At 39.3% G+C, this 22653-nt stretch overlaps 1 protein-coding gene across 2 annotated transcripts in view; it reads left to right on the top strand.

The window, feature by feature from the left end:
- MAP10 (microtubule associated protein 10) overlaps positions 1 to 14078 on the top strand; it is a 36271-nt gene extending 22193 nt beyond the window's left edge. For both annotated transcript variants that reach the window (XM_054454834.1, XM_054454842.1), the window contains 2 exons: positions 5281 to 5319; positions 9352 to 14078. In XM_054454834.1, the coding sequence (XP_054310809.1) occupies positions 5303 to 5319; positions 9352 to 12322 (2988 nt within the window). In that variant the 5' untranslated portion in view covers positions 5281 to 5302 and the 3' untranslated portion in view covers positions 12323 to 14078. The remainder of the gene's footprint in view (positions 1 to 5280; positions 5320 to 9351) is intronic.
- Positions 14079 to 22653: the final 8575 nt, after the last annotated feature.

Raw genomic sequence — 22653 nt, 5'->3', positions numbered from 1 at the left:
CCCAGCCATGATGGGAAGGGAGGCTGGACATGCCTCATTACACCCCTTCTTTTTGGAGTTTAGGCACCCCTGACCAGCATTAAGATTAAAACGGAGATCATAAGACTGAAAAACTGACTTTTTGTGGCACTAAGATACCAAATTCCAACCTGACTCTGGCATAGCATCACATGACAGAAAACCCTGAAGGACGTAAAAATATTTTACCCCAAAATATATTTCTTTGACATCTTTTGAAATGGCCCTGAAAGCTGTCTTTGCTGGGGGAAATTTGTGTCTGTAGGCAATCTCCATTAATGCAGCCAGGTCATTGCTGGATCTAGGGGAGATGAACTAAGAGTCTGATACATTTTAAGGTCTGAAAAGTGACATTTACTACCTATTTTCTTTAAAGGATGTTACCTGGAGGCTTCATCTACATAACAAGAACCTTCGTCTTCACAAACCCCCTTATCATAATTCAAGCATCTCTTTCCACTGACTTCAAGTCCTGAGACAAAGCATAACTCTTTCAACCAATTGCCAATCAGAAAATCTTTGAATCCACCTGTAAGGTCCCATTCCAAGATATATCCTGCCTCTTTAGGCTGAACCAATGTACACCGTTCATGTATTGACTTACGATTTTCCCTACAATTCCAGTTTGCCTTGAATGTATGAAACCAACCTGTAACCTGACTGCCTCGGGCACACTTTTTTTTTAAAATTTTATTATTATTATACTTTAAGTTTTAGGGTACATGTGCACAATGTGCAGGTTAGTTACATATGTATACATGTGCCATGTTGGTGTGCTGCACCCATTAACTCGTCATTTAGCATTAGGTATATCTCCTAAAGCTATCCCTCCCCCCTCCCCCTACCCCACAACAGTCCCCAGAGTGTGATGTTCCCCTTCCTGTGTCCATGTGTTCTCATTGTTCAATTCCCACCTATGAGTGAGAATATGCGGTGTTTGGTTTTTCATTCTTGCGATAGTTTACTGAGAATGATGATTTCCAATTTCATCCATGTCCCTACAAAGGACATGAACTCATCATTTTTTATGGCTGCATAGTATTCCATGGTGTATATGTGCCACATTTTCTTAATCCAGTCTATGATTGTTGGACATTTGGGTTGGTTCCAAGTCTTTGCTATTGTGAATAGTGCCACAATAAACATATGTGTCGGGCACACTTTTCTCAGGACCTCTTGAGACTGTCCCCCCACCCCTGGCCATGGTCACTCATATTGGCCCAGAATAAACCTCTTTAAATATTTTACAGAGTTTGGTTTTTCCATCAACATAGCTAACCTTCATGAGTTTAACACACCTAACCTTAAACTATAATTATTTTGTATCATCTAAAAGCAGTCAGTAATGAAATCACCCCTGTTGTCTCAAACACGTCGTTTTGTTCAGATGGTTTATTTAAGAATTCAAAGAAGGTGCACAGGTTACATTTGACGGTTGTGTCTGTTAAAACTTAATCTGGACTGGGCATGGTGGCTAATGCCTGTAACCCTAACACTTTGGGAGGCTGAGGCTGGTGGATCACCTGAGGTCAGGAGTTCAAGACCAGCCTAGCCAACATGCCGAAACCCCATCTGTACTAAATATACAAAAATTAGCCAGGCGTGGTGGTGCACGCCTGTAATCCCAGTTACTTGGGAGGCTGAGGAAGGAGAATTGCTTGAACCGGGGAGGTGGAGGTTGCAGCGAGCCGAGATCGTGCCACTGCACTCCAGCCTGTGTAACAGGAGCAAGATTCCATCTCAAAAACAAAAAACAAAAAACAAAAAAAAACTTCATCTGGAGCAACCTCCTTCTCTACCTCCCCTTTTTACATGCTCCTAATTTGTTACTTAAGCTGGTTCTGTTTTCTTACAGAACATAAGATGTTCAACATTTGCTTCTTTGTTTCCTTGTGGTATTATTAAATTGCTTCTTTGTACCCCCAAATACATGTTCCAATTGGATAGTGTCAGTTTCCTGTACATTAATACTTTCCTTGAGCATAAACAAATAAGATGAAGGAATCTAGTGGGATGAACACAAGCTATTTTTTAAAAGACAGGCAGAAGTGTATTTTAATGATACTTTACCACTTTCTTGCTATATAACTTTGAATACATTATTTAACCTCTCCAAGTTAGTTTCATTGGTTTCCTTATGAGTATGCCAATAATTTCATGGAGTTGCTATGAAGATTAAATACGGTCTGTAAGAGACCAAATGCAATGCCAAGCACATATGATAAGCTCGATAAAACTGGCAGCTATTTATAGAGTTATTTCAGTGTACCCCAAGCTCCCATTTTTGATAAGGGTCTCCTAAAGGACAAATCTGCTTGCTACAATTATCAAGACTTTTGATTTATTTCCCATATCTTACAGATTATGAAAAGAACAGCTGGCTATCTTTTAGAAGAATCTAAATTATGAGTGAGTAGTGTCAAAAGACAAAATCGCAACAAATTTAGTTTAAAGATCTCAGTTGGCTTTATTTGCTATTCTAGAACCAGAAAACACTTCATTCCACAAAATAGAATCAGTGTTTCATGGAGCTGAGCCAAAGAGGTCAGCTTTATAGACAGAGAGCAGCCCAAGAAAGCAGAACCCAAGAACACAAAGTGAATTGTTCATTTCAAAGTGACTTTCCTTGTAAGGCAGGAGCAGGGAAATGGAACAATAGAGAAATAACCAATTGGTTAACATCACGTTACTTTTTATTGTAAGGATTAAAGCAGTTATCCCTTTCTCCTGATAGAGTCACATAACTTAGTTTCAGTTTGGCGACCTGTAACTACGGCACGAATGACAGCATTTTGATTTTTAGTCTAGTCTGTTAGGGCCTAGTGCAGGAGCTTAGTCCAAAACAACGGCCTCCTATAATTTTTAACAAGTAATTTAAAATAAACCCAATTTAAACCTAATTCTATTACATGGGGCAACTATTTACAGAGTCTTGACAAGGTGGTCTAGGCCAAAATACCTAACAGTGTGTATATGCATGGGAAGGAAAGAATTTATGAGCAAGATTTTATCTTTCAGCCCTCCCTGCTTACTGAAGGCAGGAGGGTACTCTGTCCAAGGACCCGTCGTCAGTCTTTCCTGGGGCAGAACAGTGGTTTTGGTGTCTTGGCAGGCAGCGTTCTGCTTATGAGGGGGTTTCTCATAAACTACCTTCCTCTGGGGGCTTTCTGAAGCTTCTTCTGAGTACTTGACGGGAAGCTGTCTCTCTCTTAACGCTGCTGTTGTTGCTGCTACCTCGGCATCTCTTGGCATGGTGGCATGTTGGCAGTAATGCTTCATTGCTAAAGGTTACCTACTTCATTTCTTCCATTTCAGACTGAAAGTGTGAAAGGAGCTATGATTACATAAATCTTTCATACTATTCTATTGGCATGATTATACTACTTGTTATATATGATACTACTATATGATCAGCATATACTTGTTACAAATGCAGAAGACAGAAATATGGCTATCTGCAATGTGCCAGAAACTAGGATGGTGGTTCTCAAAGAAAAGTCCAGTAACTCCCTGTATCAAAATCATCTGGAATGATAGTTAGAAATGTATATTTCTGGGCCTTGCCTGAGACCTAGGAAATCAAAATCTCTGGAAGATGGACTTAAGATTCTGCATTTTAACATTCATGGCATAGTTCGAAAATCTGTGAGATAATATGGGAGGAAAATTCCCCGAGTTGAAGAAGTTGTCCTAGAGTTACATGAGTATAAAATGCAGAAGTTGATATTTTAATCCAGGACTGCTCAACTTCAAAGACTATGTTGATTCCACTAAGCTACATTTCTTTTCTTTCTTTTTCTTTCTTTTTTTTTTGAGATGGAGTTTCATTCTTGTCGCCCAGGCTGGAGTGCAGTGGAGCCATCTCAGCTCACTGCAGCCGCCACCTTCCAGGTTCAAGCGATTCTCCTGCCTCAGCCTCTCGAGTAGCTGGGACGACAGACACGCACCACCATGCCCAGCTAATTTTTGTATTTTTAGTAGAGACGGGATTTCACCATATTGGCCAGGTTGGTCTCAATTTCTTGACCCTGTGATCCGCCCACCTTGGCCTCCCAAGGATTACAGGGGTGAGCCACCGCACCTGGCCTCCACTATGATACATTTCTAATTGCCAATGACAGTCAAATAATTTTCACTAAACCACTCCTACCAATTGTACATACGATTTAGCTTATTAATGAACTCATATATTTCCAATACCTTAGGATGCTTCATAATTTGTTTTTCCCCTTCCTTTCTGGTAGAGAGATTTATTGGAGTGGGGTATAGGCCATTCTTTCCCTTTAATCTCTAGTAGTTCCTTTGTTTACTTCCAACCCCCAGCCCCTCCCTCCCTTCCACCCTTTAATCTTTCTCCTTGTCCTTCTTCTCAAGTGAATGAATTTCCAATATCAAGTTCTAGCAAGTTTAAAATAAAAACTGAAAATGCAATGCAGAGCCTTGATACCATTTTGCAGAATATTTTTAGATTATTTGCATTTATTTACCACAGCTATTTTGTATCTGTGATATTGGAAATGGTAATCATGTTCTGATCATAACTCTGCCCCTGATTTAATGACAACACATGGAAAAGCTACGATTCCCCCTTTCCAGAAATTTAGAAATAGAAGGGAATGAAAAGACTGGAAACAAAGAAAAAGATCCACATTCAAACACTGGAGATTTATTCTGAAGACAGAGTCATATGATCTTTACCAATAATGAAACATGTCAAGGTGAATGTTATTAAAGTTCTGGTCATTTGTGGTGTTTAAGTTGTGTGAGGTCCATTTGTAACCCAGTTAGCAAAGAGGGAGATATCTGGCTTAGATTTCAGGAGCCTATAATCAGGTCTAGAGGCAGGGCAGCTTTCTGCATAAAACAGGCTTTTATCTGAAGTCCTGAATGAATGACTAGAAATAGGCTTCTCCTGATTGAAATTGTCTTGCTCCAGAAATACAATATGTATCTAGAATCCTGAAATGCAAGTCCTTGGGAGACAACAGGAGAGGACCTGAAGGAAAGAGAGCTGCAACAAGAACTGCCAACTTCCCAGTCTGTCTCTCAAAGAATTCTAAGAGCTAAGGACCCCAGGCTTGCCATGCAAATGAGCATATGCTAGGGGTTTTAAACCATGGTCGAGGGAAAAAGGCTTTCACTTGGTCTTTTCACATTTCTATTTTCAAGATTGCAGATTACATTTTCTGGTTTTTTTTTTAAAAGACATTTTCCTGTAGAATTATTTCTTATTAGGTCTTTCATTGTTTTATTAAATTGCAGGTGACTGAAGTTTGATGTACAAATGATCCCTTCACCCAGGTAATGAGCATAGTCTCCTGTAGGTAGTTTTTCAACCCTCCTTCTCCACCCTCTCCCCTCTAGTAGTCCCCAGTGTCTATTATCCCCATCTTTATGTCCAAGTGTACTCAATGTTTAGCTCCCACTTATAAGTAAGATCGTGCGGTATTTGTGTTATGTTCTTTTTGTTGGGGAAAGGAAACACTGGTGTAAAGAATTATTCTGAAATAAGGGATGTTGAATTTCATTTCTTCCTAGTTAGAACTACACAGATTCTTCTTCCCTCAGCTCTGTATCTTCCACCTGGCGGGACAGGATGTCTTCAGTCCCCTCTGTCTCTGCCAATTATGGTGGTTATACTTGGTTCTAGAGCTAATCCTGATTAAGCAAGGAAGTCTGTAGGCAGCAGGATGTCCCCTATAGTGAGACCTGGAATTAGTATTTGGTGCTTCTAGAGTAAGCCTTGGACATTTTCATGTCGACTAGACACACATTTCTCCTAATCAGTGTTTGTTCAGTGCACACAACTGGATAGCCACGTCACTTCCCTCGACAGCCCAGGAGCTCCTTTCCATTTTCTGAAGCTAAGTAGATTAGATTGCATCCATGACATGCACTTGGGTTTTCCAGCCCCCATGACATTTCCCATTTATCCGGGCTTCTGTTCCAAACTAGACCAACTGCTCTCCTACTTAACTCCAACGACTGCCATTTTGTTACAACTCTTGCTACAATGATCCATCTGCTGAATCTATTCCTTGGGGTCCACAGCCCTATGACAACAGGTTTGCCTCTAAAGAGCCAGACTCACACAGCTCAGTGAGTTTTACTAATTCAGTTTCTGCTTCCAGCCCAAATTATTAGTCCTATCATGTCTTGAAGCTGTACTACCTTAGTTAATGATGCTGACTTCCTTTGCCCCTTTTCACCCCAAAGTTATTTCCCCTATAAAAAGTAGTTAACATCATATCTGATCATCAGAGATCAACCCAAAATTCTTGCAATATACACTGTTTCAAAGTAATTTACATAAAAGAAGAAAATAATGTCTCATTACTATACTAATTCAGGTCTTACATGAAGAAATTAGGTTGACATCCAACTTTTGATGTAACCTTTCAGCCCAGATCTCTCTTGTAAGTTTCATATCCATATATCTAACTTAGATGTATCTACCTGGATGTATATCATGTATCAAACTCAGCATATCACACACTGAAACTCATACTTTTCACTTGTGTCCTTCCCTACTTCTTTCTCCAATGACAGTAGTTTTTTATAGTTCAATAATCCATAGTCTCTTGCCTAGCCTGACCTTGACCTGTGAAAAAAACAGCTAGCTTCTGCATGAAAAATAAAATACGGAGCATAAAACCTTTTACAGATTGAAAATAATGGGCCCATGTTGGATAAATTATGTTTTTGCTAACTACAATAGCAGTGTTTTAAACACTCAGCTAAAAAGTCTGCCATGTGGCAAATAATAAATAAAACAATATTTATTTTAACAAATATTTACTATCTGCTAGGCACTGTTCTAAGAGTTTTTAAAGTATTAATTCACTTAACACACATAATATTTTTATGAGGTAGTTACTGTAACTATATTTTTCAAATGAAGATAATGATTCACAGAGAGTTCAGAAACTAGTATAAGGTCACTGAACCAGGATTTGAGCCAGGTAGTTTGCTTCCAGAACTCAGGTGCTCAGCTACTGCACTGTGCTACTTCTCCATGTGTGGTGTAGAAACATGGGGAAAATATTTGTCATGGCAAAATTTTATTTGTTACCTTTAGCATTATTTACAAGTATAAAATATTATTCATATAATACCAGTCACGTAGAGTAGCTGAGTGGAGAAGTTATTATCATTGCAGAAACTACATATTGCAGAAATAATGTCTTTATAGAAGAGGGACTTTGCTTTTTCTATTCATATGTAAGAGACATAGAAGTGCTACTAGTGCACACTATTAACCTTACTCAAAAGGCTAACTACAGGATATCTTCTAAGAGGAATTTTGTCTACTGTATTTCTCTGGCACACATGGACTCAATACCTCATTGCTTTTCACTTGTGATGATGTCTTTTTTTAATTGCTCTACATCATCTATCCATTGAGGATGTTGCTTGATATGTGTCCTCTGCAAGTATATAGCAAGATTCTCAAAGCCAAGAGAAGTATCTTGCAATTTTTTTTTTTTTTTTTTTTTTTAGATGGAGTCTTGCTTTGTCACCAGGCTAGAGGGCAGTGGTGCAATCTCGGCTCACTCACTGCAACCTCCAACTCCCTGGTTCAAGCAATTCTCTTGCCTCAGCCTCCCAAGTACCTGGGATTACAGGCATGCACCACCACACCCAGCTAATTTTTGTGTTTTTAGTAGAGACAGGGTTTCATCATGTTGGGCAGGATGGCCTCCATCTCCTGACCTCGTGTTCCGCCTGCCTCAGCCTCCCAAAGTGCTGGGATTACAGGCGTGAGCCACCGCATCTGGCCCGAGAAGTATCTTGTATTTATATATTGCAATGAGACTTCTCTCTCACGTCTTCACACTAAAGCATCATATCCCTCCAGTTCTGAATTTCTCTTGAGCTTCACAATGTTCTTCTGAGCATTGAAGCAATATAATTTAACTATAATTTATAAAGCTGAATAAAGCTGTACATATATAATGCCCAGCAGCAGGTACCTCAAACTCTACATATCTCAAAACTCAAAGTATTTTTTTCCATCAAATCTGTGCCTCCTCAATATTTTCACCTTCAGTAGCAGAAATTTTTCACCCATGACTTTTCTTTCCCATTCACCAAATTTTAAAATCCCTCCATCACAAATGCCTCTTCTGCCACCTCTTTTTAATTTCCACTAGTCCTGACCATGTGCAGGTCATAATTATCTGCCTCTCAGACCACTGCAGTGGTCTTCTAATAGATTGCTCTGAATCCAATTTCTAATTAGTAGAATCCATCCTTTGTATTCCTCCCCATGATACATTTCCAAATATTGCTATGATGTACTTATTCAATCAAAATAATTTGTACAGAATGTAGTCCAAATTCTTTACCATGGCATTCAAGGATCTCCATATACTGGCCTTGGATTCCTAGCTGACTAGCTCATTGAGGTTAGGAGTATGTTTCTTAAAATATCTGGATAGAGCAGTAAGTTCTCTGTCTCCGTAGGTGTGTGTACGTTTATGTATACACATTTGTTTTACTGATGGAATCATTAACATTACCCTCATGCATCATGATTGCTTAGCTGGAAATGTTGTCAAATAAAAAACAGGGCAAGACAGTAGTTGGAGTGGCAAAAACACTGTATTCAGGAACTACTGCAATAAGAGAAAAGAGATCTCAATACAGAGCTGGGCTCAATTCCAAATACAGCATGGACAAGTGGGGATTTAAAGCCAAGGGGGCGTCGGGTCAAGTGGATGGAAACTTACCGATAGGAAACATCAGGGGTGGGAGGGTTCTGATTAAGCAGGCCTAATAGGATTATTGCTGAAGCCAGGCCAGGGTGGTCAGATACCAATGGTAGAAAATGAAGAATTTGATCAGGTATTGACGGTAATCAGGTATGAAGGGTTGGGGGTTCTCTCTCAACAGCCGTAGCGAGACTCTTGCTACAACTCGGTGATTCAGGCTCCACAGGATTGGAAGCCAAGGTCAAAGCCTAGTTGGAAAGAAGGCTTAGATGAGCCTGACCAAAGTTCAGCCAAGGAGAGTTTTTGCCAGTGTATTCACATTCCGTGTGTGTGTGTGTGTGTGGTGTGTCTGTCTCAGTACTACTCTAATTTATGAGGCAGGGGCTCCCCAGCCATCAGAGCAGTGTCACCATCTTTTGGGTAGAAGAGCAGACACAGAGACGGCCCACTGTGGACAGTTAACTAACTGGCTCTCTTTAGCATGGGAAAGGAAGGAGAGTCCTGATTTTCTTTCAATATACCTCAGGTATATTGATCTGACCCCCCAAATTACATAAGATCTGCAGTGATAAAACCATTACCCAAAAAACTCACTGTCTTTTACCGCTTATATCCTCAGCATTATCATCAACAATTGTCTTAATACAAGTTTGGAGGCAAAAAGAACGATTCACAACAAGTACGCATACAAAGGGGCCAAATACATTGAGCAGCAAAACTCCCAAAGCAGACACCGCCGGGGACCCGCTGGAGCGCTTCCGCAAATCTCGCGAGATACCAGGCAGCGATGCCTTTTGCTCCGTTTTCTCGTGAGAGCCCGGGGCTTCAGCTTCTCGTTTGCGGAGTCCGCGGCGGCGTTTCCTGGGGCAACAGCAATGGCGGCCTCCCTGCCCGAGCGGCTCTTCTCGCTGGAGCTGCTGGTGGACTGGGTGCGATTAGAAGCCCAGCTGCTGCCTCCCCTCGCTGCCGCAGTGGAGCAGGAGAAGGAAGAGGAGGAAAAGGAGCAGGGGGAGGCCTCGTCGCCGCGCGGTCTGTGCCCCGCCGTGGCCTTCCGCCTGCTGGACTTCCCCACGCTGTTGGTTTACCCTCCTGACGGCCCGGGCGCTCCCGCCCCCGAACCGTGGCCCGGTGTCATCCGCTTCGGTCGCGGCAAGTCCTGCCTCTTCCGCCTGCAGCCTGCTACCCTGCACCGCCGGCTCCTGCGGACCCCGCTTGCCACCTTGATTTTGCAGCTGCCCCCTGGGCGCCCGACGCCCACCCCGCAGCTCCTGGGGGCCTGCGACATTTCGCTGGCCACCGCAGCGCACAGGGTCGTGGGGCCGGCCGCCTCCGGATGCTCCCACCGTCACCGGGGACGTTTCCCCCTGCATAATCGAGTGGGTGAGCGGACTGGGGACATTGCACTGGCCTACCGCCTGACTGACCTGGGAAGCCGCCTGCTGGGCCAACTTGAGCGGCCCCTCACCTTCACCCCCACAGGAGGAGGAGCGGAGGTCAGTCCCCAAACCCAGCAGGAAAGACAGCAGCTACAGCAGCCAGCCTCACAGCCAAGCCCAAAAGAGGCTGATAGGCCGCTGGGGGAGTTAGAAATCCTAGAGGCACAGAAGGATTTGAAGGAAATGGTTTTCCAGAGTAAGACCGAATGTGATAATGTGGGTTCTGTGGAGAATGGCAAAACCAATTCTGTTGTTACATGTTCAAGTGCTGGCAATGGGAGAAATGTTAGCTCCCTAAATGAGGAAGTCACAGAATTGGACACGGAGACCAATATATTTTGCCCTCCTCCTTTGTATTACACTAACTTGACCCAAGAAAAATCGCCCCCTGCGCAGGCTAAAATCACCATTGAGCCTCAAATGAATGTACCTGAGGAATTGGATGGTGCTTCTCCTGAAAAAAAGCGTGTAAATCCCCCAACACACAGGAGTTGTCTAAAACATCCAAGTTCTGCAACACATGAGCATCCTCCAGTGCTTGTAAATCCTCCACATATTCACAATATAGGAGCAATTAATCAAACATGTCAAACTGAACAAAATCGAATTAATACAATAAGGCAGTTGCCTTTGTTAAATGCTTTGTTAGTTGAGTTGTCCTTGTTATATGACCAACCTGTGACAAGTCCTGCTCATATACATCCTCACCTAGCCTGGTTATATAGGACTGAGGATAAGAAGTCACCCGAATCTTCTGCCAAATCCACATGCCAGTCTGAATCCAAGAAGGATAAGCGTTCTATGGGGGGATGTGAAAAGTCAGTGAGTCTTCAGTATAAAAAGAACCAAATTGAAAACTGTAAGGAAGATAAATATTCTGAAAAGAGCAGTGGTGCCCTCCATAAAAGAGTTCCAAAAAGGAGGCTACTTTATGGCTTAACAAATACACTAAGACTACGTTTAAAGCTGACAAATCCTGATATGTTGGTGGTACATGAAAAAAGAGAACTATATAGAAAAACACAATCACAAATGTTGGGTACAAAATTCAGAATTCCATCATCCAAAGTTAAACTATTAAGCTCTGCAAAACAAAGTCAGAAGCCACAACTGCCTAAAGATAAGTATTTAGATTCAGATGCATCTTTTACTGAAAGTAGTGATACCTCAAGACAAATCAGTGGAGTTTTTGATGATCCCAGCACAAGTAAAGAAACTAAACTGAAATATGCAACTGAAAAAAAGACAGTTGATTGTAGTAAAAATAGAATCAATAATGTTTCGTTGGAAGAAGTGAGTCCTGCAGATTCCATTATTCCAGAAAGGCTTACCCCTACAAATATTCTGGGAGGAAATGTGGAAATGAAAATCCAAAGTCCATGTGTTTTCCAACAGGATGCTGTTGTTGACAGAATTATAGATAAGGAAATAGATATTAGACAGGTCAAAACCACAGATAATGACATTCTTATGGCTGATATAAGTGACAAGAGACCAGGTAAAAATAGTTGCTATGAAAACATCTCAGAACTGAAGTATTCAGATGATTTATCTAGCCCTTGCTATTCTGAAGATTTCTGTACCACTGAGGACACCAGCAGAAGTTTAAAAGCTCATGATAGCAGTTCAAGGACAGAAAATCCAAAACGTAGTCAATATACAAGCAAGTCTAGTGACACACGAGTGTCCAAAAAGAAAAACAGTAGTGACAGGAGTTCTATCCTTAGCCCACCTTTTTCAGCCGGGTCACCTGTACACTCACACAGAAAATTTCCTATTTCAAAGACTCAGGATAAAAGTTTGGAGGAAGCATCTAGTATCTCTGCTAGTGATTTATCTTCAACACATTGGACTGAAGAAAAAGAAAACCAGATAGATCAAAATAGTATGCACAATTCTAAAATTACAAAGAGAGGTCAAGACATCTCTGTTAAAACAAGAAGTAGTTGGAAATCTTTAGAAAAAAGCCAGTCACCACGAACATCCCAAGTGAGTTCTTACCTGCTTTCAAATGTGTCCGAACTTAATGTCCTGGATAGCAGTACATCAGATCACTTTGAAGAAGACGATGATGTTGGTTCACTAAATATTTCCAAGCAATGCAAAGATATTTGTGAATTAGTAATAAATAAACTTCCAGGATACACAATGTAAAAATACATGCTTTTAAAAAACTTTCAACAACCTATGTGTACTGTTAGTGAAAAAAATTTTAAAGCTGTTTTAGTTCATGAATTATGTGAATAATTTTTTAAAGAAATATGAATGTTACTCCTTTGATGTTTAAATGGTATTTTACCATTAATCTGATAATATTGATTATTAAATCGTATAAACAGATTTCTTTTTAAATTGTTTAATCATAAGAATAAAAGTGTATCTTTCTAAATTGTCTCTTTTAAAGTGTCTAGTCTACAGTATTGATCATTCTAAAGCTGACTTCATGCACACCACTGAAAAAGAAGGCTAGTTAGTAAGGACAGCCTCAAATTTTAATTGGAACGAATTATTTAACAAATATAGAAGACTTACTGTGTTAGATGCAGAAAGGTGCAGAATCTGTCTATTTATGATAGAGCCCTTGCTGTTTTAAGAGCTTACCGTTGTATGTAGATAAGAAGTCTTCCTTTACATATACATATCCCATATCCCCAATAGGTGAAGTTGCTTTTATATGCTGTCATAGTGCTCTCCACCTTTTCTTTGTAAGCCACAATTTGTGTGATTACTTGATTAAACTTTATCTTCCGCTAGGCTTCAGTTGTGTGATGGGATCATATTTGTTTTACACATCAGTACATTTTTGTATCTAGCACAATTCCTGGCATGTGGCTGCAGTGCAATAAAAACATTTGTTGAAGAAAATGAAGCCCAGGCATTTAAAATACCTAATGGGAGGATTTAGAATTAAGCAGCAAAAATAAGCAGATTCCCTAAAAATAAACCTGCAGAAAATCCTTACTGGAGATACGTTTGACTGTAATATTTTTGTTTTGCTTGACATAAATATCCTTCAGGTGTTCTCTGAAATATTTGGAAAGGGAAACTTAAAAAGGTATCTTTTATACAGTTTCTGATATAGGAGTTCAGTTTCTTGTCATTTCAGTTTGTTCAATGGTTATTTTTAGTGTATGAAAATTTGTTTTTATGAAATCCAGTGATAATTTATAATTTATTCCATAGGTTTTATATTTAGACTTTATTCTGTGTTCAAATATTTTCATATATTTTCTTCTAGCTGTGTTATACTTTAATTTTTAGACTTTTTAATATATCTAACGTTTTTGAATGTATGAAGTAAGATTCTAATTTCCTTTCTTTAGAGGTAATTAATTATATAGGTATTCTGAATGATCATAATACTAGAATATAGATGGTAAAAAGAGAGAAGAGGATGTTACATTTTGGGGAGCAATGTGAATAAAAGAATGATGATGGGAATGAGCCTGATACATTTATGGGACAATTTAAAATATTATCTTGAATAGAATGATAGATTCAGGCTACAGAGTGGTAGAAAAGACACTTGTTGAGTAAGGAAAATGCCAGATTACAGAAAGCCTCAAATGCTGAGTATAATAATAGAATTCTAAGCAATAGGAATAACATTATTTTAGGTTATAAATGAGCACTAGTAAGTAGTCATGACATATTGAAAATTTTAAATTATTGAAAATAATAGGCAAATTATATCAGTAAAAGTTTTGAAATATGAAAGGTTTCTGTGGCTAGTGGCTATGATCTTAATTTTTCTAAAATATAAAACATGTAGTATAACATTTCACAAAATCAAAATATTGTAATGCCAGGTATTGTAACTAGATGTTTAATGATGTCAACTGTGTAAATTGTTTAATAGCAATTTGTCATTACTATGGAAGAGACAATAAAAATATAAGCAATATCAGAATCATCAAAGAAATAATTCCTTATAAACCAACGTTTTATTTGGTAGAGAGTAAGTCATTGTCTGTGGTAAAAATAGGTAAAATGATTAATTTAGCATGTCTAAGGTACAGCAAGACCAAAGAACTAATGCACTTTAAATTACGGAACTGAGTAGCTGAATCTGCTTCTCTTTGAGTTAATCCATGAATACTTATTTCTAGAATTGTGATAATTTTTTCTTCTAGTCAAATTCTAGTGAAAATATCTGTTTTCATGTATTCAGTCCTTCCTATTACATTCTACAAATTCTAGTCCATGTTTTAATTCTACAATCTATAAGCTTATTTTAAAAGAATTTTGTAATAGATACTATTCATGGAGCCTTATTTATCTCCTTAGTTGCTTAAAATTATTGAAACATGAAATAGTATTTCAAGTCACAAATAAGGGAGACTGTCATTTCATTGTAAAACCAAGCTATTGCAAACCTTCCAAAAGGTCTCCTGAATATCATGGGTATCTAAACTGCTATGGACAAAGCCGAGTGGGAGAGGGTCTAAAATGCAAAGTGAGCCACAGAAAAGATGTTAAGACCTACCTCTATGTAATGTTGAAAGTTTACAGCTTAGGAACCAACTGCCAGTAATAAGTCCTCTGAACTGTTCCCAAAAACATTTGCAGAGGGCTGTGCAGATGCATACAGTACAGTGGGTTTTTTCCCTTCACTCATATGCATGCTATTGATGACATTTTCAGATGCAAAGAACAATGATATTAAACTTCTATCATGCAATTATTGTGGCCTTCTGCTGAGAGCCACTCCTTTACATGTCAATTAATTTAGATTTTTCTTCATGTACAAGCAGTGAATTTAGTATGGAATTACAGTTAGGAACCAGACTTTTATTGGTAGCAAAATATAGGTCAAGACTGTTAATTAAAAAACCCAGCTTTTAAATTACCACACTGTATTGTTGGCAAGGCAAATAAATTTCGTAACAAAGCAACATATAAATAATATTTAAATTTCCTGCATCAAACTGTCCTTGGGCCTAGAGAAAGACATTTTTCAGTCGGTTTATGTTTTAATTTAGATTTAAATATTTAGGGAGTTGTACAGAATGACAATACATAGGCCAAAACTTGCTGAGTCATTCTTTTCTTATTTTTAACCTAAAACAATACAAGGAAAACTTTACTTGGTCAAGGACCAAGGCTTTCTTAAGTGATTTTCTCTGGAGACCTAACTGTGATGCCTGGAAGTAACAGACTTCAGGAGGATCTTCATTAGATTGGAGTGCCAAGCCTTTGTGTTAGAAGTATTCCCTTGTCTTTAAAAACTCTTCTCAGATCTCTGTTATACTGAACTATAATTCTAGAAAAAAATTAGAAAACTTAGGTAAGAGGTTTTGCTTCAAAACTGTGTACTAAGGAAAGGTTATAGTGTTTTCCTTCCAAAATTCCACTGAATTTTGGACCGACGTAAAAATATGAATACATCCAAAGTAGCCTTGGAAAACAAGGAAAATGCTGGTGGTGGACAAGACACCCAGTTTGAGGAACTTCTGGAAGACACAAAGCAGTTGGGATTATGTTGATGAAAAAATTGGTTACAAATCCACTCTTCAACACAGCCCCATGAGAGTGCTTCTGGAGAAATGAGAAGATGGTATTTTCCAACAGAGCCCCAGATAAAGTTCAAGCTGGTTGGCAGGGCTTGGGCATAGGAGCAGGTTAAGGGACAACTGAGGGAAAAGCAGAACCCTGAGTACAGGGAAGGAGCTGGGGTGGGCTCAAGGTTAACTACTAGAATAAGTATTGGGACCAAGGAGAAAAACTATTTTTCACCTTTGACACCAAAACATACATTCAAACTGTCTCAATGTTATTGGAACGACTACTAACCCTCGTGGCAAATTAAAATGGTATAAACCTGGTCATTGGAGACAGACAAATGGTGTTTGCCTCCTTGATTATTTTACTCCTTGGAGACTTTCTTCATCATAGAACTGGTTTCAGGATTGAGTCAAATAACATATATAGCATATATGACAGTGAGTGTGAGTGAGTATTAGGTGATGTATTTAATGATATTACAAAGAATGCACCGTGGTATCTGTATTCCAGCCTATGGGGATGTATTTTCAATTAAAACTTCAGTCAAGAAATCAAGTGTTTCTTCCAGAAAGTTTAAACAACTTTCCTATAGCATAGCAAGGCAAAAGAAGTCCATGGTGATAAAAGAGGCAGCACAGACTTCTGGCCAGGCAAGAAGACTTTAGGTCACAGAGCACAGCCACAAAACCAAGCAGAAGGAGGAGCCCTTCTCAGACTATTAAGCAAAATGGGGCCTCTAGCTTTGTGCAGAGTACTTAGGAGAGGGGACTACAAAATGTCCTTACTATACAGAAAGAAAGGAAACACTGATCCAGGTCCCCAGTAAAGACAAAATTTTCTAAAAGAGCAAGAAAGTGGTGTATCAGTGCTGGGAAGCATATGTTTCCCTGCAAATCTAGGTAAGTAGCCCCTCCTATAGGAGGTTGTTTTAAAACCTCCTAAACAATTTTTTTTCCTGTTTATATATTCCATGTGTTTTCATAGTAGGTACACAAAAAATGTTTATTCTTTCCTTTGAATACCTTGAGGTCTGGGGTGGGGATGGGGTGAGTGGGGAAGGAGCTGTCATAATGCATCATAATAAAATAGGTAGAAACTTACAGAACGAGTTGGGAAGGGATGAGACTTAGCTTTCAGGCCGGATACTGTAACTGAGTAGTAGAGCCCTTGGTAGCAGAAATCCATGAAAAGATTTGGGTTTTAAATTGAAAGGAAGTTTGTGCTTTCCAGGAACAGGGCAGCACAGGAAATTAGATGAGCTCCTGAGCAATAGTGAGACAAGGTAACAGCTAGAGGTCATATTCAGAAAGAACATGGAAGAGAAGAGGTCCATGAGTCAGTAAGTCAGCTGGTTACTGCAGGATCAGAAACCTATACTTGTAGCTTGACTATTTAGGATACTCTATGTTGTGTCCCTTTGTATGTGCTTCTTGTTTTTAATATCATTCTTTTTGAAGGATCTTCTAGTTGATCCATACAAGCAGTAGGAAATGACTTTGGTTGTAGCTATAATTGAGCAGAAACCCTAAAGGGAGAGCAGCATATCCCTAGAGTCTACATTATCAAAAGACTGAGAAAAAACATATAGGGGCTTTTAGAAAGTCCCTTCTTTTTACCCAAAGATTTCTCGTTCAGCTTTTCTTTACTGAAGACCTTGGAGCACTTCATATTTTGTTTTATTAAGGGAAGCTGTTCAGTCACAGAGAGTCTCACACCCATCAGCTGCCTTGAGTACTGTATCTCATTACTTACAATTTCAGTGTCAACCTTGTGGAGTGAATTGGGACTGAATTCTGGACTCAGAATGACATAACAAATAGTGGATTGGTTTAGATACAGAAGAGTCTATTGTCAAAAGAGTTGGCCTGAAAATTGTTTCTTGCATATCCAACATTTTTAAGACTATTTCCAAGTACTTTTGGATAGTGTTTATTAACCTGAGGGAAAAGATCTTTGTAATCTCCTGAGAAAGTCCAGCATGGGCGACAAAAGCGAGACTCCATCTCAAAAAAAAGAAAAAAAAATAGTCCTGAGTATGAACATGCATGCTTCTTGTTAGCAAAGTACTCTGTATCCCTGATATTCTCTGTAATGGCCAGAAGCCGAGTATGTCAGAGGGCAGAACTTACATTTTCAGGGGAAACTTCCTTCCATTCTAGTGCTTCTTTTCTACAGTGATTTCTTGGTGCCCTCTTCCTACCTCACCGATCACAGTGTGAGTTCCTACTGTCAACCTCTAAAAACCAGTGTGAGAGGCAGGATCTTACTACAATTATGGCTTCATTTTTCATTGGCAAATAGGATTGCTAATAATTTGTTGATGTGTTGTTGTCATTAATTTTAACACTAATGTCTTCTTATACTGAATAGCACTTTACAGCTTATGAAGGACTTCCACTATTTCACTTCATCTTTACCAGAACCTTGTGAGCTAAGTATTAATATAGATGAGGAAACAGGCTGTTTTCCATATTCATTGCCTTTCTCACTTTCATAGAGAAACTGAAAGACTTTCAGCATAAATCTCAGAAAAATAGTGTTTCTTCAATCCTTATAATATCATTTCCAGAATCAGAGTCTGTCATTAGATTAAATTCCAGTTTATTTTATTTTGTTGTGGTAAGAACACTTAATATGAGATCTACACTTCTAGCAAATTTTTAAGCATACAATTCATTCTTGTTGACTGTAGGCACAGTGTTGCACAGCAGCTCTCCAGAGCTTATTAACCTTGCTTTGACTGACACTTTATGCCCAATGATTAAAAATTTCCCATATCCCCCTCATCTCAGCCCCTGACAACCACCATTCCATCCTTTGATTTTACACATCTGACTATTTTAGATACCTTGAGCAGAGGACCCACCTAAGCAATGCCTGGACTTATGACTCATGAACACTATCAGAAAACATGGCTGTTGTTTTAAGCTGCTAATTTGTTATGCAGCAATGGAAAAATAATGCAAGTGGCCAATGAAAAACACCATGGCAAATCAAGAGGGGGAGACTTTGAAAGAAAGGAAAAAGCTTTATATTTTAGGTACTTTAAGAAAGATCTCTTTTTATTCCTTTTTTGAGCAATAAGACCTACATTTTCATTTTTGACGGAGTGCCACAAATTGTATAGCTGGCCCTGGTTGTTACTCCAAGCTGGTAGAGGCAAATCCAATTGCTTACAGGTTTTCCATTGTGTTATCCAAGTACATATAGTATTTGGCACTACCTTTGTGGACGTAGTTATGTGTATCATACTGGAGCATTCTCTGTTGGGGGCTACACATTTTCTCTTCAGAATCTAGAACATTATCTTTAAAATTTTAATTTTACAGTCTGAATTAAAATGCCTACATTTCACACTACTGACAAATTTGGCTTCTAACACTTGTATACAGGATTACTCATAGCAACTCTCGGGAGGTAGAGCTAATGTGATTCTGCATACAGTATTTTCAGTACATAACATGAAATTATTGAACAATACATAATCATTAACTGTCTCTATTCTTGTCAGTTACGGTGATTTCCAAGGATTTTTATAAAGATTGGCTTTTTTTTTTTTTTTTTTTTGAGATGCAGTCTCGCTCTGTTGCCCAGGCTGGAGTGCAGTGGCACAATCTCGGCTCGCTGCAAGCTCCGCCTCCCGGATTCACACCATTCTCCTGCCTCAGCCTCCCGAGTACCTGGGACTACAGGCGCCCGCCACCACACCCGGCTAATTTTTTGTATTTTTAGTCGAGATGAGGTTTCACCGTGTTAACCAGGATGGTCTCGATCTCCTGACCTTGTGATCCACCCGCCTTGGCCTCCCAAAGGACTTTCTTAATAATATTTCTTTAGCACTAGTTGCAGACTTCTATAGTAGTGCTATGCCCTTCAAACGGGTTGTTTTGCTGATGTTCTTGGGATATGTAAGTGTAACCAGTATGGCCCCCTGCACAGTGTGGGGTATAAATATAACAATCCCCCTTTTACATTCCCGTGGATTATTCTAGCTCCATATATTTATGTTAGCAGGAAATCCAGCACCAAGCTTTTATGAACTCCATCATCCTAAATGGTCCAAGATCCTGAGAAGCTTACTTGGCCTTATTTGCATGGTTGCTCTTGCTTACAAATGCCAGGCCATGTTGCCCACCAACTAGGCTCGGTTTTCAACTGCTGTGGCTTCTATTGCTGTGACACAGTGTTGCATCTAAAGACCAGTTGCCTCCCTGGTTCTGATTGCCACACAGATCTCCAAGGTACAAGTGATTATGGTTTTTACTCACAAGCTAACATTTATGGGGTGGTTGGGTCTGAAGTTGTCTTAAAGGCCTTCGTCATCATGATCTATATATTCTGTGTGGAACAAGGATCACTAGTACAGGTTCTTACTTTCCTTGTTTTCTTTGGGTTTTTAAGGTCCTTTCCTACAAGAGAACTTTGACTGACATTATCCTAAAACCTCAGAGTTCCTAATAATTTTAATCATCTAAAGACAAAGGGTCATGGGCTTTATCTTATTCCTCACTGAAGCCTACTTAACTCCTACTTAACTCCATGCAAATTTACTTTCCCTCTCTCCATTTCCACTGAATCACAAAAAGAATCTGAGATTTGTAGGCCAATAGATGTTGTCTTAGTTCATTTATGCTGCTATAACTGCATGCCACAGACTGGGAATTTAGATGAACTGAAGTTTATTGGCTCACAGTTCTGGAGGCTAAGAAGTACAAGATTGAGGGGCTGGCACTTGGAGAGGGACTTCTGCTGCATCATAGCATGGCCAAAGGTGAGTGACCAAAAGAGAGTCAAAGGGGGACAAACTCATTTTTTTATAAGGAATCCATTCCCATGATAATGACATGAATCTATTCATGAGGACAGAGCCCTCATGGCCTAACCACCTCTTAACCGTCCTTCTTCCTAATACCATTCCAACGGCAATTAATTTCAGCATGAGTTTGGAAGGTGACAAATGTTCAACCCATAACATATGTTATTCTACTTCTATTTACATAACCAAGAGTGACCTTTATAGTGTTATGGGAAGAGTCCAATAACTTTCCTTGCAGAGTTTTCTGTGTCCCCTTATAGAAAAGCATTTGGCAGTGCTAACTTAAATAAATAAAATTAGGTTTACCTGTGCCAACTACCTGTACAGATGTGTATGTTGAGAATGTCTTATTTAATTTTTTTCTCCCTAATCACTAGCAAGGAGGCTAGCATAGTGCCTTCACAAAATATATTGTCTCAGTCCATTTGTGCTGGTATAATAAAATACCACAGACTGGGTAATTTATTTAAAAAACAGAAATTTATTTCTTACAGTTCTGAAGGCTGAGAGTCTAGTATCCTGGCACCAGCAGGTTCAGTGTCTGGTGAGGACCCAATCTCCAATTCCAAGATGGTACCATGTTTCTGTATCCTCTGGAGGGGATGAATACTGTGTCGTTACATGGAAGAAGGGACAGAAGAGCAAGAGAGATGAACTCCCTTCATCAGGCCCTTTCATAAGGGCACCTAATTCCATTTATGACATGACTCAATCACCTCCTAAAGGCCACATCTCTTCATATGTTGCATTGGAGATTAAGTTTTAACATGAATTTTGGAGCAGACGAAAACATTCAAACCATAGCATATATGCTTCATGAATGTAGGTGGAATTGAATAGAAACAATAATCAATAGTAGCATAAATTCTTATCTTACAAATTAGGGTGTTTCATACTTTGTCTACCTCACTGCTTAGCTAAGAGTTACTCTGCTATCCAGAAATTTGGAGGTTGGACACTGGGAATAATGATCCATTAAACTAGCTTGCTTAGTCCCTTGCTATCTCAAGGTGTAAACCAAGACAAAACTATTTTGATAATCCCTCAAACCAATCCACTTGGCTGATAACGTTTGGATCCACCTGGCTTAAGAATGGAGATGACCACAGACCAGGGTGATATCACTGCCCATTCTTGATGCTGCCCCATTGTCTGAATTTACTCTTGGGATAAGTTATGCAAACTGACTTCCCCCAGAAAGATGCACTTTTGTAGTGGATGTTTTTCTGGCTGACAATGATTCCAACATATGGCACCTCCTAGGAGACACCAGAAGATTGAAACGCTCTGATCTCCATGCTTCAACTGCGTTCCTTCAAATAGCTTGGTTATAAAACCCATAACAAATAAAACTTCCTTTAACACTATCAGAGTGTTAGGAAGAGCTAGACTGTGGTGTATATTTAGACCACTTTGTACCTGAATTTAAATTTTAACATCTCTTTGTAGGCAACCAGTTTCACTGTGTGCACTATACAGAACGAGAATGCAAATGAATGTGGTCCCAGTAGCTTGTTTTTATTATGTAGTATTTCAAACATTCAGACGAATAAATAACACAACGAACTCCTGTGTACACATCACCAAGATTTAACTCAGTGATGATACTGTGCTGTGTTTTCAGTCTTTCTCTTTCTCCCTCCCTCCCTTATTTTCTCATAAATAAACAGTCACAACTGAAAGTCTCTTGTTTCCCCTCCCCATTGCTTTGGCCTCCCTTCCAAGGAGTAACTCTTGCTCTAGGCTTGCTGTATTTCCTTCCCATTTCTACTGGGGGATGCATAGGTTGTTTCCAGATTTCCCTTAATGGAAAGAGTGCTGCAATTCATACTCTTGTCTCTCTGTTCACATGTGCTCGAATTTCCTTAGGGTTTTATATGTAGAACTGGAATACCAGGCCCTAAGTTATGCATATCTTCAACATTGCCAAATTACTCTCCAAAGCAGTTGAACCATTTACCATGCCACTAGCAGCATGTGAGAGTTCTTGTTTCTTCACCTCCTAGCCCAAAACTGGCAAAGGATAGATGTTTTCATTTTTACAACTATATATTTAACTACCCTAGCTTTACAGTCAGTCTTGATATTCAGAGAGAAAAGCCTACCCTCTATTTTTCTTCCTTTTTTATGCTAAGCCAGCAGTTCTCAAACTTTTGGTCTCAGG

This window comes from Pongo pygmaeus, chromosome 1 (assembly GCF_028885625.2).
Source record: "Pongo pygmaeus isolate AG05252 chromosome 1, NHGRI_mPonPyg2-v2.0_pri, whole genome shotgun sequence".
Classification (NCBI taxonomy): Eukaryota; Metazoa; Chordata; class Mammalia; order Primates; family Hominidae; genus Pongo; species Pongo pygmaeus.
The sequence above is the reverse complement of the archived record's forward strand: the minus strand, read 5'-3'. Positions and strand labels throughout refer to the sequence as shown.